A 17,321-nucleotide genomic window follows, 5' to 3' on the forward strand; every position below is an offset into this window, starting at 1 on the left:
AGATCCAGGTTGCAGTGAGCCAAGATCACACCACCGCACTCTAGCCTAGGTGACATAGAGAGACTCTGTCTCAAAAAAAAAAAAAAAGAATTGTCTAAAGAGTGTGTTAAAATGCAGCTTCTGTGTTTGTATCTAGAGATTTTAATTTAGTCAGTCTGGAGGCAAATGGGATAATGGATTTTTTTTTTAATGGAGTCTCACAGAAGTGTCTCTGTGACCGCAAGTCTACTGTGAAAAGTTTAAAACGCCATGATCAGCCCTCTCCAAAGTTCTACACAACCCTGTTCCTTCCTGAATGTTATTGCCAGCTTCTCAAATAGAAACGTTAGGGATGGTTCCCAACTTCTGCCGAGGAGCTGCTGTGAGCCAGACACCATATAAAGCACTTTACACATGCCAAATCTCACAAAACCAATTTCACAGATGAGAAAAATGGAGGTTCCAAAAAGGTAATCCACAAGTCCAGCATCACATAACCTGCATGTGGTAAAACAAGTCTTATTCTTCCATAATTCCAAATTGCATCTTGGACACATCTTTAAGCCTAGGGGCATCAGATAACAGATAAGATCATTAGCCTTGGAACTGCAGAGTGTGGTTCATTTATCACTGCAAATGTGTTCACAGAATGGAATTCCTGCTGACCTGGCATAAGGACTCTCACGCAGGCGCTGCAGAGATTGCTGAATACAGCAACACTGCACAAGAGACATGATGGAGCTCCTGCAAGAGTCACCAAAACACTGACATAGCTTCGTCGCAGCAAAGGATGGCCAGGAAACAGCCACACAACACAGGGAGGAGATGAAGTGGTAAGATGGGGAGTTACAGGAAGAGGGGCTGATTTTAAACAAAGACTAGTTAGTAAGATGAAGCCACTAGTTAAAGAGTATCAGAAAGTAGCTGCAGACACCAAAGAATGGAGTAAATTCTTAATCACAGCATTCATAATTTGAAGGAATTTTAGGGAAGACTAGCTTAGTTTTACTGATAATGATAATGAAGAGGAAGTAGATTAATAAGAGTTAATGTTATTTCAGTATCTTCCATATGTCAGGTATTGCGCTAGGTAATATCTCATTTAATCCGATGAGGTTGGTAAAAATTTTATCCCCATTTTGATGATGAGGAAATCAAGGCCTAGAAATATGGAGATTCATTCAAAGTGACACAACTAGTTAGGGGTAGAGCTAGGGTTAGGATTCAAGCACCTGATGCCCAATTTTGGCTATTTTCTTCTGTATCCTGTAGCCAGTATCTCTTCTAATGAGAATGTATGCAAATAGTCTTTGTAAGAACCAGGCAAATCCAGATCTAAATCCCTCTCTACCTTGAATTGTGTGACTGTCTCTGAGTTCAGGATCCCTCATTAAAGGAATGAAGATAAGGACATCTTACTCTCGCTTTGTCAGCATTAAATGAGATGATGTATATAAAGTACTTATTATACTATCTGGCACATAGGAGGAACTCAACAAACGTGTTCTTTTTCTTCTTTTCTTTCTCCCCCTCCTCTTGCCTTAGGTGTGGAAGTAGTATCTGTTTTAGCTTTTTAGTATATGTCCTTTTAGATAGTAGTTATATGCTATATTCATCTTCCAGAGAGATTGCCTATGTATTTAAACACATATCAGGACACACATAATGAGGTATTTGTAGGAATATATAAAAATAATTTTAACAAATTTTTAGCCAAAATGACTCCTCTGCCTGTATTCCAAATATAATGAAGTTGTGTTTAACACTGAAGTCACTGGGAGCTTTAAAAATGCTGTGTCCAGGCTGCATTTCACACCAATCCAGTCAGGATCCTGGGGTGAGGTACAGGCATTAGCAGTTTAAAAATCTCAAGTGATTCTAGCAAATTACTAACTCAGAAACTCTGGGGTGAGGCCTAGTAATGTGTATTTTAACAAGCCCTCCAGGGTATTCTGATACATACTCAAGTTTGAGAACCACTGGTCTAGACACCCAGTCTTCTCCTCTCCCTTATCTTTTGTCCAAACCAATCGATGATCATATCCTACTAATTTTATCTTTTAAGTATGTCCCTCATATGTCAACTAATTTCCATCCTGAGCACTATTATCTATTCTTGCTCAGATAACTGATTATCCTGTGACTAGTTTTTCTTCCCTCCAGTTCCCTTTTCTTTCAGCAGCTAGTGCAAGCCACAATAAATGTCTAACCAGATCTCTTCCCTGTCCTCAGGGGCAGCCCAGTGCCTTTAAAATAGAATCCGAACTCTTCAGCATGGTGCACAAGGCCCTCTGTAGCTTGGGCTAAGCTCTTTATCCTCCTCTTTCATCACTCCTTGACTCCATTCAGCAATACAGAATCTCCATAGTCACCCCCTCTTCTCCATGAACACGACAGGGCTTACGGTTTAAAAAAAAAATCTCCTTAGGGATGAAGAGCCAGGAGGCCAGGAGAGACTCTTCCTTCATTCTGGATTGCCTATCTTATTTTTTTCTTGATAAATGTTATCCAGTCATTTTCATTGAATCAAAGGAAGTCCCTTGAAGAAAACCTTTCTGGGTACCCAGTCTGGGCTAAGGAGTCGTTCTCCATATCCCTATGGGACTAAGCGTATATCTTCACCTCAGCACCACTACATTAAATTAAATGATCTCTTTCTGGTTCAGTCACCCCAGCTAGACCATGATTTCAAGGCACATGCCACCTTTTATTGATCTTTATATCCCCTGCCTCTGGCACAATGAATGTTATATGGTAGATACCCAATATACTATGCTGTTCAGAACTAAAAATCTACAAAATAATCTACTCATCCACAGAGTTTCAAGCAAGTGAATTCTATGCCAGCACTTTGCAAACTTAGATGTGCACACGAATCACCTGGAGATCTTGTTGGAATGCAGATTCTGATCCAGTAGACTTGGAGCCCAGAGACTCTGCATTTCTGACAAGCTCTCAGGTCATGCTGATGCTCCTGGCTCATGGACCACTAGCTACACTTTGATTAGCACTGTGGCTATCCAAAGCCATGAAACACAAGGTGCTTGTAGATCAACTTATGTCACACTAGAAAAACGTTTTGTATTGCAGAAATGCCAGCACCTGAGAGGACAAAAGGTAATTTGTGTTGTTTGCTAGTCTATTCTTATGATAGCCTCATCCTGGACTCTTATCTATTCTTCAAAAGAGATTACAAATAGTCCTCTCTCCATTGTTCCCATTACAGGAGGTGAGAACTTCCTTATCAGCAGCCTTTGTGTGGAGGACAACTGCTAGTTATTATAGAATTTGCAATCTAAATTCATTCTGAGGAGTGAAACTGTGGAGTCGAAGAGAGGGAGGCCAACAGGATTTTACCCAGAATCAGCAAGAGATGGCTTATTCATTCATCCCTTCCTCCATGAATAAAAGTAGATATTGAACCTCTACTAAGTTCCTAGCATTCTACAAGGTGAGAGAGTCTAGGGTTGTCAAGGTGGATAACGGAGGCCTAGAGAAGAAATTTGGTCAAAAGAAAACCCCGGGATTCTGGGGCTGGACTCTGGTAATCTTGGAGTAGGAGACGTGTTCTGGAAATAGACACAGGTTACTCTAGAAACATGGAAAAGAGTTCCAGTTTCAGGAGGCTGACAGGGGCTGCACAGACTTTCCACTTTGCCTATTCAAATTTTCACCACCACTGCTCACACTCAGATAAAAGATTTAGAAATCAGGTTTTAAATGTCAACTGCAGTTTTCCAGAGATATCACAGGATTCTTAGTCATCTGTAATCCTGACCAACTGTCCTACAGCACATTTTCTCATGTCATGTAAGGCTGCAGTGGGTTGGCCAGGGGTCATGTCTGCACGGAACCGCTGAACAATGGGTGCTTAATGCATATACCATGGCTCCTTTTTGAGGACATGCAATTTTGCTTCTAGACCACCCCATATTCAAATAGATTGGATGTTATGAAATGGTTCAAGATTTCTTTTTAATTTGCTATTTTTAAAGGCTTTCTTAAAAAGGCACTTCAACCACTCACCACACTTGCTGTGGTCTCAAATTTCCAATCACACTGGTCTCCATACAAGCCAATTTCTCCACTTGCCTCAGTGCACAGACACACAGCTCTTTCTAGCTTTTGTTTTCTTTCATTGCTCATGCCAGTTCCCCTTACTGCCATCAAACCAAACCATATTTTTCCTTCAAGGTGAGTTTGTTCACTCATTCATCAGATTTTTATGGCATGCCTTTTAAGTGTCAGGCACCATCCTGGATATTGGGAGCATGGTGATAAACAAGATGGAGAAGCTCACGTCAGTGCCTCTCGGGGATATTGACAAGTGAATGGGCCATTATAACTCTCCCTAATGAGGGTCCAGAGGGAGAGATCCAGGTACTAGAATATTCAGTGGGGTTGGGATTCTAGTTTTAAGAATGGGTAGAAGATACTCCTAGGAAATTCCAATTCTAAATGCTTTTAGAAGAGCCCAATCTGAGATATAGATGTGATAAAAATAATTACCAACCCCACTGTATGGAAGGTGTTCCTAAGCAGGTGAGAGCCAACCTGGAAGAATAAATAGGAGTAGAGAGTGGAAGAGTTTCCTTGCAGTGAGAAATGACTGAGCTGGAAAGGTAAGCAAAGGTCACATTAAAAACTGACCTATAGAAACTCCTTCTAAGGCATGAAAGAATTTTCCATTGATATTATGAAGAAACTGGAAGGAAAGCATTGTGAGCCTTTAAGTAAGACCTGATGTGAATCCCATTTATTCTTTGAAGTCTTCTTCAATTATTTAAATCCCAAGTGATTTTTCCTTCTTTGACTTCCAAAGCAATTACTGGCTGTACTTAGCAGTCTGACGCTGAATTCACGTGCTGTATTTTTATTAACCTGAGGTCATTCTCTGATGTTGGTTGCTGACATTTTGTGCCCACAGCACACATTCAGGTATTACATTTTTTGCTGGAATGCCCAAAATTTATTTAAAATCTCCCTTTATTTACAGTGTAATTGCTTCTCCAATGAAACAATGCCACTTTATATCACCTCTCTTAGCTCTTATGTGCGTCAAATTGTGCTGTGCTCTATACAACCTCAAATGACCAGACAGAAAACTAATTTCATACATTGATCAACATTATGTGGCATATCAGTGAAGGGGACAAGTTTCCCAGATGCTCAATGTTCAGGAAGAACTATTATCTCAGAAGGTTACCTAACTCTAACGACCTTGACTTAGTGCAAACTCCTCAAGGTCAAGCAGAGTTATCTAATTAAAAAAAAATCCCCCTCAATTCCTAACATAGTCCTTGATGTAGCACAAGGATTTACTTGAATTCACATTTTTATTACTTACTTTACTCTTTTAAATTACGAAATGTCAGGCATTCAAATATGTATCGAGAATAATGTAAGGAATGTACATCTTTTCCATCTCCCAGCTTAAGAAATAAAGCATTATGATGATAATTGGACCCCCACTTTATCTCTTCCCACTGAAAGATAACCACAGTCATGAATTTGGTGTCTGTCATCCCATATATGCCTTTGTGTTTTCACTCCAGTTCTCAATAGCCATAAACATTATGTGGTATTGCTTTTCAGGTTTAAAAATGTTGTACAAATGATGTTTTAATGTATCCTTCTGCAACTCTTTCTGGTTTGATATTATCTTTGAGATTTGTCTGTGTTTGCAGATACAGCTCCAGTTTATCAATTTAGCTGCTGTATCATATGCTATTGTATGAGTAAACCGCATTAGGACTTTCATGTTGGCTTCAGCTCCTCTCTAAAACACAGTGCTGCAGTGAACATGTCTGTATTTGGTTCCTGGTATATATATATGTGAGAGCTTCTTACACATACCTGTAGAGATCTAGTAGTGGGATTGCTGGGTTTTAGGATATGCGTATCATCAATCTAACTAAATATTGCTATAGTGCTATATTTAAACAATTCACACTCTCATCATCAGAGGGTGAGTTCCTGTGGCTTCACATTTTTGATAACCATGTCATTTTCAGATTTAGGTATCTGATGTATCCTCATGCATGTGTTTACACACACACACACACACACACACATCCCTACACACATCAGAGTTCTAAGGGGAAGACAAAACTTTACTAAATGAGTAAAGTTGAATTTGAAACTTCCCAGAGAGCAATCTCAGCAACTTAGAATTAATTGGATTATATTTAAATTTTACAAACAACAACAGTAAGGTAAAAAAAAAAAGTTACACGGGAAAAGTATAAAATAGCCTATAGTATTATCCCATTAACATAGTCATTTCATTTTTTAACATAATAGATGCTCATTGACTTGGTAATTACCTGTGGCCTTAACCAAACTGAATGATTTTTAAAATGAATTCACTGTTGGCTAATTTCACATTTTATGTAAATGTTTCAAATATGTTTAGTCCTCCTACTGGTGTTCTATTAGGGTTGAGTTAGACTCTAGTTAAATAATAATGAACAAAACAAACTTCCAAGTCAGATTTGTTTTTATTTTAGAAATTATCTCTTGCTACACTGTAATTCCCAAGAATGTCTCTGGTCATATAGAGCACGTACTTTTCTGTATTTATTTTGCTGCAAAAATTCAGTATACACAAAGCAAAGCATGCTAAAATATAAACAAAAGATTACAGCACAAAATAGAAGTTCTTAAAATTAGCCTCTTCTCATCTTTTTTTTCTTCACCAATTCCATCCTTTTGTCAATGTCCTGGTAAAGAGAAAGCATTAACTATTGGTAATAGCAGCCTGACAGGTGGGTTTTAGAAGACAATCAGTGCTAGATGAAATGTTAGGGTCATCCTAGTGAAGACATGGGCATGCTTTCCAGTTTTAAGAATGGGTAGAAGATATCCATAGGAAATTCCAATTCTAAATGCTTTTAGAAGAGTCCAATCTGAGATATAGATGTGATGAAAATAATGACAATCTTTTTCAGGCAGATACATCATTGAAGTTGATGCCTGAATTGTGCAGAGCTTTCAAAGAAAAGTCAACTCTTATAGGTCAGTTTCCCCAGCTCTCAGGAGAAATGAAATCATTCCTGGTTTCTCAGGTCTTCTTACTGATGTCTTCACATAGAAAATTCTTCTCCTCAGATTTGAGATGGAGAACAAATTTAGCATGCTATTAGCCAACTGTTTTTGTGAAAAGTCCTTGTCATTTACCACTCTACTTCTAATAGATGATTATACATTGTGGTTAGAACCACATGGGATTATATATGTCAGTGGAGCTATCTTCTTTCTCCTATGATGACCTTGTATCTTCACCATCTGCAAAATATAGAAATATTCACTGCTTTTAATGTTACTGTATTTGTTCAAAATATTCCTCCAGAGCCTACTCCTTTATATGCCACATATAAAACAAATACAAGATTTTTGTCATTTTCAATGGTCAAAATAGAAGTCCAACTCAGGGTAATGTGACAATAGATATAAATGAGCAATATATAAGGAGAATCCTAGACATCATTCATTCTGGAAAAACGTTGGTACATTAATGATTTGACATTCCATGCTTAGCAAGTTTAGTGGCTGCTATTATTAAATAGGTGCTTGAAGGGGTGTACAATAGACAATGTCAAGGTTCTTCCCAGAATCCCTCTAATCTTTCTTTTTCAACATTAATTTCTAGGACAACATTTCTTCCTTTTCTGTCTTCCCCTTCTTGGCCTCCCTCTCCAGTCATTGCATGTGAGCTTTTGCTTCCAACATCAGCACCTACTATTCTTTGAGGACTGCTGTTAGCTACTGGATCTGCTTTAATCATATGCACCATGAGCACCTGGAGTTTACATTCCTCCTGAGAGCAACTCTTGACCAATCAATGACCTAGGAGGAGGTAAGAGAGCCCAACTTCCTCTTTATCCAATTTGCCAGTCTGTGTCTTTTAACTGGGGCTTTAGCCCATTTACATTTAAGGTTAATATTCTCATGTGTGTGAATTCTTTATGATGCTAGCTGGTTATTTTGCCCGTTAGTTGATGCAGTTTCTTTATAGTGTTGATGGTCTTTAAAATTTGGTAGGTTTTTGCAGTAGCTGGTACTGGTTTTTTCTTTCCATTTAGTGCTTCCTTCAGAAGTTCTTGTAAGGCAGACCTGGTGGTGACAAAAATCTCTCAGCATTTGCTTGTCTGTAAAGAATTTTATTTCTCTTTTGCTTATAAAGCTTACATTGATTGGATATGAAATTCTGGGTTAAAATTCTTTTCTTTAAGAATCTTGAATATTGGCCCCCATTATCTTCTGGCTTCTAAGGTTTCTTGAGAGAGATTTGCTGTTAGTCTGATGGGCTCCCCTTTGTGGTAACCCAACCTTTCTCTCTGGCTGCCTTTAACATTTTTTCTTTCATTTCAACCTTGGTGAACTAACAAGCAACTTCAGCAAAGTATCAGGATACAAAATCAGTGTGCAAAAATCACAAGCATTCCTTTACACTAAAAATAGGCAAGCATTCCTTTACACCTACAAGAGAGCACAATCATGAGTGAAATCCCATTCACAACTGCTACAAAGAGAATAAAATGCCTAGGAATACAACTTACAAGGGCTGTGAAGAACATCTTTAAGGAGAACTACAAACCACTGCTCAAGGAAATAAAAGAGAACACAAACAAATAGTAAAACATTCCATGCTTATGGATAGGAAGAATCACTATCATGAAATGGCCATATTGCCCAAAGGAATTTATAGATTCAATGCTATCCCCATCAAGATACCATTGACCTTCTTCACATAATTAGAAAACTACTTTAAATTTCATCTGGAACCAAAAAAGACCCTGTATAGCCAAGAGAATCCTAAGCAAAAAGAAGGCAGCTGGAGGCATCACGCTACCTGATTTCAAACTATACTAAATATATACCAAAACAGCATGGTACTGGTACCAAAACAGATATATAGACCAATGTAACAGAATAGAGACCTCAGAAATAATGCTACATATCTACAACCATCTGATCTTTGACAAACCTGACAAAAACAAATAATGGGAAAAGGATTCGCTACTTAATAAATGGTGTTGGGAAAACTGGCTAGCCATATGGAGAAAACTGAAACTGGACCCCTTCCTTACACCTCATACAAGAATTAAGATGGATTATAAAGACTTGAACATAAGACTTAAAACCATAAAAATCCTAGACGAAAACCTTAGGCAATACCATTCAGGACATAGGTATGGGCAAAGACTTCATGACTAAAACACCAAAAGCAATGGCAAAAAAGCCAGAATTGACAAATGAGATCTAGTTAAACTAAAGAGCTTCTACACAGCCAAAGAAACTATCATCAGAGTAAACAGACAACCTACAGAATGTGAGAAAAATTTTGCATCTGACAAAGGGCTGGTATCCAAAATCTACAAGAAACTTAAACAAATTTACAAGAAAAAAAACCAACCCCATCAAAAAGTGGGCAAAGAATGTGACACTTCTCAAAAGATGACATTCATGCAGCCAACAAACATGAAAAAAGCTTATTATCACTGGTCATTAGAGAAATACAAATCAAAACCACAATGAGATACCATCTCACACCAGTTAGAATGGAGATCATTAAAAGGTCAGGGAACAACAGATGCTAGAAAGAATCTGGAGAAATAGGAACACTTTTACACTGTTGGTGGGAGTGTAAATTAGTTCAACCATTGTGGAAGTCAGTGTGGTGTTTCCTCAAGGATACAGAACCAGAAATACCATTTGACCCAGCAATCTCATTACCGGGTATATACCCAAAGGATTACAAATCATTATACTGTAAAGACACATGGACACGTATGTTTATTGTGACACTGTTCACAATAGCCAAGACTTGGAACCACTCAAATGCCCATCAGTCATATACTAGTTAAAGAAAATGTGGCACATATACAGCATGGAATACTGTGCAGCCATAATAAAGGATGAGTTCATGTCCTTTTCAGGGCCAAAGATAAAGCTAGAAACCATAATTCTCAGCAAACTAACACAGGAACAGAAAACCAAACACTGCATGTTCCCACTCATAAGTGGGAGTTGAACATGGGAACACATGGACACAGGGAGAGGAACATCACACACCAGGACCTGTTGAGGTGTGGGGTTCTAGGGTAGGGATAGCTTTAAAAGAAATACCTAATGTAGATGACGGGTTGATGGGTACAGCAAAGCACCATGGCACTTGTACACCTATGTAATAAACCTGCACATTCTGCACATGTATCCCAGAATTTAGATAGATAGATAGATAGATAGATAGATAGATAGATAGATATTTAAAAGGGAAAAAAAAGCTCAACTTTCTTGCCTCAGCTCAGGAAATCTCTGCAGCCTCTTAGATGCCTGAGTTCTCTTGAAGGAACAGGCTTAAGCTGCCCTCTATGGGACTTCGCCTGAGATGACATCCTTGTTTGCCTTCCACTTCTTCCCTGTCTTGCTTCCTCCCTCCCTTACTGGTTCTCCTGTGAAGACCCTCTCAATAACTCACATGCACAGAAATTCTCAACACAGGGTTGGCTTTTCAGGGGAAGCTGGTCTAAAACAGAATCTTAGAGAGGCTCCAGCTTAGTTGTCTTTAAAAATTTTTGCTTAAAGCCACACCTCAAAGGAAAACAAAGCATCTACTTCCTACCTTGAACATTTTAAAGTCAATATCTATTTTTTTCATTATAAGTTTAAGTGGTTGAATAAGATATAAGTTGTGACATCTTATAAAAACTGACATTTAAAAATAAAACTTCGACATTTCTCTCTTATCCAACAGAGTCCATCATTATTTACTCAAAATATATGCAAACATGCTCATGTTTAAATGTCAGATAGTTTAGTGTTGATTTCTCTCCTTAAATTTGTATTTCTGTTCCACTTTCCCCATAGAATTTCATTCTAACTCTATGTTTATATGCTTTAAAATATTTTGTTTGCCTAATTATTACTTCTCTGCAAACTATATTTAAATGTATGTTCTTATTTTCTATGACTATAAGCTTCTATGTATTACACTTTTTAAAGATGTGTTATTATTAGAATTTATCAAAACAGCATATATATTTAAATTTTGGTAATTCTATTAAGATAAAAAGTAAACATTTTTGTTGGAAATACATTCATTAATGAAATGGATGGTTTTTCACTGTTATTTTTATTTATTATTGTTTTTTGCTATAGTAAGGCAAGATTTAACATCAAAATTGATAGATATAATATCTATTGTTATATATTTATGTACTAACAAATATTTACATCGATCGGTCTTGAAGGAGTTTTATGAGGGCAATGTCACACAATTATTTAAGTTCTTTCTGAATTGTAGTGCCAAAATCACCCAAAAATCTTACAAAGATTTTGTAAAAGAATCAGTTATCTAGTCATTTAGATGACATTTTCTAATTTCTGGAAAATATTTTTTAAAAGTACTTTATCAAATTTATCAAATTGCTATTAATTATACCTGTTACTCTTTTACTGAGAGGCACTGTATTTACCTTGAAAAACGAAAATGTTTGGAAAAGTTTAAATATTGCTAAATTAAGCACACTTGACACTTGTATTAGTATATTTTTTGAGAAAATAATATTTTAATCATCTGTTCTGTATGTTTTTACTTCAAAATTTTAAAACTTCAATTTAGTTCATTATGGGAAATGTTCCCCACGTAGCCTAATTGGAAGAACCGGTCATTATTGTAAAACCCAATCCATACATGCTCTGCCTTTGAAGGAGTCTAATCTCATCTTTCAGTTGAAATAATGATGTTATTGGGGGTTCCTGTGATGATATCTTACTATCTTACTATGATTTTATTCTAAGGTTAATAGCTCTTGCTGGGCACGGTGGCTCATGCCTGTAATCCCAGCACTTTGGGAGGCTGAGGCAGGCAGATCACAAGGTCTGGAGATGAAGACCATCCTGGCCAACACGGTGAAATCCCATCTTTACTAAAAATACAAAAAATTAGCTGGATGTGGTGGCACATGCCTGTAGTCCCAGCTACTCAGGAGGCTGAGGCAGGAGAATCGCTTGAACCTGGGAGGCAGAGGTTGCAGTGAGCCGAGATCCCACCACTACACTCCAGCCTGGCGACAGAGAGACTCCATCTCAAAAAAAAACCTCTTGCCATAGAGGGTTTTTGTTTCCTGGGGTGTGTGTGTGTGTGTGTGTGTGTGTGTGTGTGTGTGTGTGTTTATTTATTTATTTAGCCTGATAAAAGAATGCTTGCTCTTTGTTTTAGTCCATTTAGGCTGCTATGACAAACTACCATAAACTGGGTGTCTTATAAACAAAGAAATCTATTTCTCTCAGTTCTGGAGGCTGGGAAGTTTATGATCAATGCACCAGCTCATTCAGCATCTAGTGAGGGACCTGCTTTCTGGTTCAAATGTGGTGCCTTCTCACTAAATTCTCACATGGTGGAAGGGGAGAGGAGTCCCCTTGTATCCTTTATTCTAAGGACATTGATCCCATTCAAAAGGGATCCACCCCCATGACTTAATCACAAATGTCCTACCTCCTAATACCATGATCTTGGGGGTTAGGACATCCACATACTAACTTTGGGGGAACAAAAACATTCAGGCCATAGCATTCTTCATTAGTGTATCTCCAATACACTCTCTGTTCTCATGGAAATCCCAGTCAGGAGAGACACACCCTTTGACAACAGTTGGGAAATGGGAGGAGCCAAATTACAAAATGAAATTTATCATCATTGCTACTGTCCTCATTCCATGATACACCTGAACTCAGAACATTGTAACACGAGTTTAAATACCCTATTTCTAGCAATACACTTCTTCCTTAACAGAAATATGTACAGGATGGGAAAGATTTGAAGACTTACCTGGGTTTATGGTGTTTTGATTAAAGAAGGACTACGGATAGAATATTTTTAAATGACTCCTGGTTGACAATCCCCAATCCACCCCACCCCACCCGGAATGCCTCCCTAGAGGGGTTTTACATCTGGGGCAAAGCACCACAGTCAGATTCAGAATGGCTGAGAGATGTGCCATATTTTGTGTGTGAAGTGGGTGGGGGGTGTTTTTAAAAGCAGATGCAGAAAAGAATGCCCTTCTGTGATTCCTCAAACACAAATACATTCTCAGGTAGATGGAGCCCTTTAAGACTAGCTTTTAGAAATCCATGCATTGGCCCTTTAAGACTAGCTTTTAGAAATCCATGCATTGTAAAGTCTTTGTGTGTCAGCCAGTAGTTGTACCTCAGTATAAAAAACATTGGCCTCATCCAAGCTTTTCATTACACGGAGAAGAAAGTTTAGGACCAGAGCAATCAGGTGACTTCTCAAGATCATAAAGCTAGTTAGCAACAGAACTAAAACTAGCACTGGGGTCTCCTCATTCCCAATCTGGTGTTCTTTTCACCAAAACCACTAGCTCTGTTATCATTTGTCATAATCACTATCTTCATCAACATAATCACAATTTTAAATAAAAGCTAACATTTATTAAGATTTTACTCTATGCTAAGAGCTGTTTGAAGCACTTCATATTCATTTACTGTTCACATTAGTCAATGACATAGGTTATATAATTACCTCCATTTTGCAGATAAGGAAATGGAAGCTCAGAGAGGCAATATGACATGCCCAAGATCACATGATGAATGCAGAAATCGGATTCAAATTTACAGCTGGCTCCAGGGTTCATTCTTTCCACTCCTGTTTCCTCAAGTGTTTTCTACAAAATACTAGCCCTATAAAATGTAACATCCACAGGATGTTACAAGATCCTGTGGCCAAATTGATTTGATTACAGTTGCTCTCTCAGAATATTAATAGAATTTGTTATTTCATTAAAGGCAATAAAAAGTCCTGCAGGAAAAAACCCATATCTACTTAGCAGTGATTTCTAGAGAAATGATTTTCCCCAAATACTTATTAACATCCGATGAAAGGACCCCTATTAAAGAAGTCTAATTTAGACTTGATATTGATAATATTAGGTCAGTGGTTCTCAACCTTTGGAGGCTCCACCTTCAGAGTTTCTGATTCTGTAGGCCTGGGGTGCAATCCAAGAATCTGCATTTCTAATGGATTCCCAGATGATGCTGATGTGGCTGGTCCAGGGACCATACTTGGAGAAACACTACAGTTGATATTGGAAAAATAAACACTAAGAAACAAGCCTTGTGTTTGGCATACAGAAAAAAATATATACCGTTCCAAATAAAAATATCTACATTAAAATCTTGAAAATGCACTTTATAATGAGCAAACAGAAAATCTGTCCTTTAAGTAGAAATATGTAATGAAAATATCAAACAAATGGCCAGGCAAAAAGAAACATTCAATCCCTTTAGGAAAACAAAAGATGAACAAAACAACATAGAGTGATAATTCTACACAATGGATTTATATTTTTAATTGTCAAATAGATGATCAGACTTAATTCAAATAGGGATAATACTAGTTGATTATATTCTAGGCATAGTGTGTACTTTGAGCTTTATATGCATCATCTTCAACTTTTCAACAACTCAGAGATAGATTTTATTATTTCTGTTTCATGGCCTAATTTTAAGATAAACTTGTGTTCTGTAAACATAAAGTATGCACCGCTATGACAAAAAGTATTAGATTAATTACTGTGAATTCTTAGGTAAGATGCTTCAGATATCTGTAGCTTCCATTTCCTTATCTGCAAAAAGATAAAGTACAACTCAGTAATTTCCAGTCACTAAGCTTTCTTGATTCCAAGAAAAAGTCAAGCTAATATTTTCTGAAGACTCAGCTTGGCTTCAGGGAGCAGGGCTGGCCAAATACAACTAACCCAAGCTGTTGGCTAGAGATCTGTGAGAAAAAACATTAAAGACATCATCTATTTCTAGATGTATAACATATGATTACAATAGAAAAGTGCAGAAAACTTTCGGAGAAAATAATGAAGAATGATAACAGCAAAGATGCGTACTTGATGATAATCATTTTGAATCTAGCAACGTCATCTTTTTTCAGCAGCAAACCACCTTGAGATATCTAAAGCTACCTAACAGGAATGATTCAACCAGGATTTATAGCAGTGTTTTCCAAACTTGAATGCACATTGAAATCATCTGAGAGCTTCCAAAAAAAAAAGAAGAACTGATGCCTGTGTCTTCTTTCTAAAGAATGTGACTTAATTGATGTGATATGGGATGTAGGCTAGACTTTGTATTTTTCAAAAAAATAACTAGGTGATTCTAATGTATAGACAAGTTTGGGAACCACCAATTTATAGCGTTCTCTCTTGTGAACAATTTTGTTTTTTTGAGACAGAGTCTCGCTCTGTCGCCAGGCGCCGGGCTGGAGTACAGTGACAAGATCTCGGCTATCTGCAACCTCCGCTTCCCTGGTTCAAGCAATTCTCCTGCCTCAGCCTCCCAAGTAGCTGGGACTACAAGCACATGCCACCACAGCCAGCTATTTTTTTGTATTTTTAGTAGAGATGGTGTTTCACCATGTTGGCCAGGCTGGTCTCGATCTCTTGACCTCATGATCCACCTGCCTTGGCCTCCCAAAGTGCTGGGATTACAGGAGTGAGCAATTTTTAATCATATTCCCTGCTATAAACTGAAATGTGTCTCTTGCCCACAATTTTATATAGTGAAGCCCTAACCCCATGTGACTGTATTGGAGATAGGGCCTTTAAGGAGGCAATTTATGTTAAAAGAGGTCATAAGGGTGAAGCCCTGATTTGACAGAATTGTTATCCTTATAAAAAGAGAACGAGACACAGGGATTCTCTTTCTATCCTGTGAGGACAAGGAGAGGAGGCAGCTATCTGCAAGCCAGGGAGAGAGCCCTCATCAGGAACCTCATAGGCTGGCACCTTGATCTTGGTCTTCCAGCCTCCACAACTATGAGAAAATAAATCAGTGTTATTTAAGCCAGCCAGTCTATGGTCTTTGTTATGGCAGTCCAAGCAAAGTAATACACGTCCTCCTCAGTCAACCCTTTCTGTTTCTGATCCACCCCTTATTCCTTCCCTCAGATGTTGGTCAAGCATATGATCATGCTAGTGCACCCTAGTCTGGCCAACAGAGCAAGACTGAACCTCAAAAAAAAAAGAAAAGAAAAAGAGTCAATTAAAGAAAGATGAATTATACAAACTGAAGAGAAAAAAGATTGAGAAAAAAGCGGACAGAACCTTGGAGACTTGTTGAGCATCAAAGGGTCTAACATTTGTTTCACTAGAATTGCATAAGTGAAGTAGAAAGACTCTTGCAGAAAAAAATATTTGAGGAAATAAGGACCAAAAATTCCCCCAAATTGGTAAAGATATAAATTTCTAGATTTTAAAATCTAAAAAACACCCTATTCAAAAGAAAAGAGAAAAGAAAATGAGAAACTCACGCCCCTTCACAATATATGTGCTTTTGCTCACATTTCAGAGCCTTCAGGTAGTTGCTTTTTGTATTTCATCCAGAATTTTCAGTCGTAATCAGTGAAAAAGATAAGTTATATGGGCTTATTCCATTTTGAAACAAAAATGAACTTACTCCACTTTAATGAGAACTAGATATTTCATTATACTTATATTTAATTTTTATTTTATGTATCTTCTCTCTTTCTGTCTATATTTTTCCCATTTTCCCTATATTCATTTCTCTTCGTTTCCATCATTTTGCCAATTTTGTTCTCTCTACATATAGGTATATCTACAATTATACCCATATCATATATATATATATATATATATGTATGTTGATGCATAAGTGTATATATAGCTTTAACTATATCTATATTTATAAATGTGTGTGTGTATGTGTGTGTGTGTATATATACACACATACACACTTTTTTAAAGTATACATACCTGCCCCTATATGGGATTTTGTTATACAAATGTCCCAAAATTTATTTTTCAATTCAGCTGTTGGGCATTTTGTTCCCTCTTTGGGGCCACTACAAATAGTGCCTTTATAAACATTTTAGTACATGATTTTTGGTTAGTATGTATATTTCTATGGGTTATATACAATGATGTAAAATTGCTGGTTCATTGGATATACATATTTTCAGCTTTAGTAGATACCCAGATATATTTACTTTAAATTCATTTCCCACATGACTCTGGGACACAGCAAGGACTGTAAATCGCTGCCCTAGAGTCGATAGCTTCCTGCTCTCCATCTCCTATTTTGCTTTTAGCTGTAGGTTCATAACCATTTCCCCACTCAGCCTACGAAGCTGCCCACAATCTCCACACAGATCTCAGAACCACAGTGGCCTTATCTTCTCTGGGTCCCACTGAGGCTGGGGCTCAGCTAGGGACCTTCATCTCAAACCAAGAACACCCTAGTTGCTAAAAGAGAGAGCAGATCTTGAATATTAAAATTCTAGAGGCTTC

General features: G+C 37.6%; 1 protein-coding gene across 1 annotated transcript in view; it reads right to left on the reverse strand.

Annotated features, from left to right (window-relative positions):
• Positions 1–6,460: 6,460 nt before the first annotated feature.
• The window catches only part of COL6A5 (collagen type VI alpha 5 chain), a 119,978-nt gene continuing 109,117 nt past the window's right edge, over positions 6,461–17,321 (reverse strand). Inside the window, exon 41 of the mRNA XM_017965870.5 lies at positions 6,461–7,266. Within this exon, the coding sequence (XP_017821359.4) occupies positions 7,241–7,266 (26 nt within the window). The 3' untranslated portion in view covers positions 6,461–7,240. The remainder of the gene's footprint in view (positions 7,267–17,321) is intronic.

This window comes from Callithrix jacchus, chromosome 17, assembly GCF_049354715.1.
Source record: "Callithrix jacchus isolate 240 chromosome 17, calJac240_pri, whole genome shotgun sequence".
NCBI lineage: Eukaryota > Metazoa > Chordata > Mammalia > Primates > Cebidae > Callithrix > Callithrix jacchus.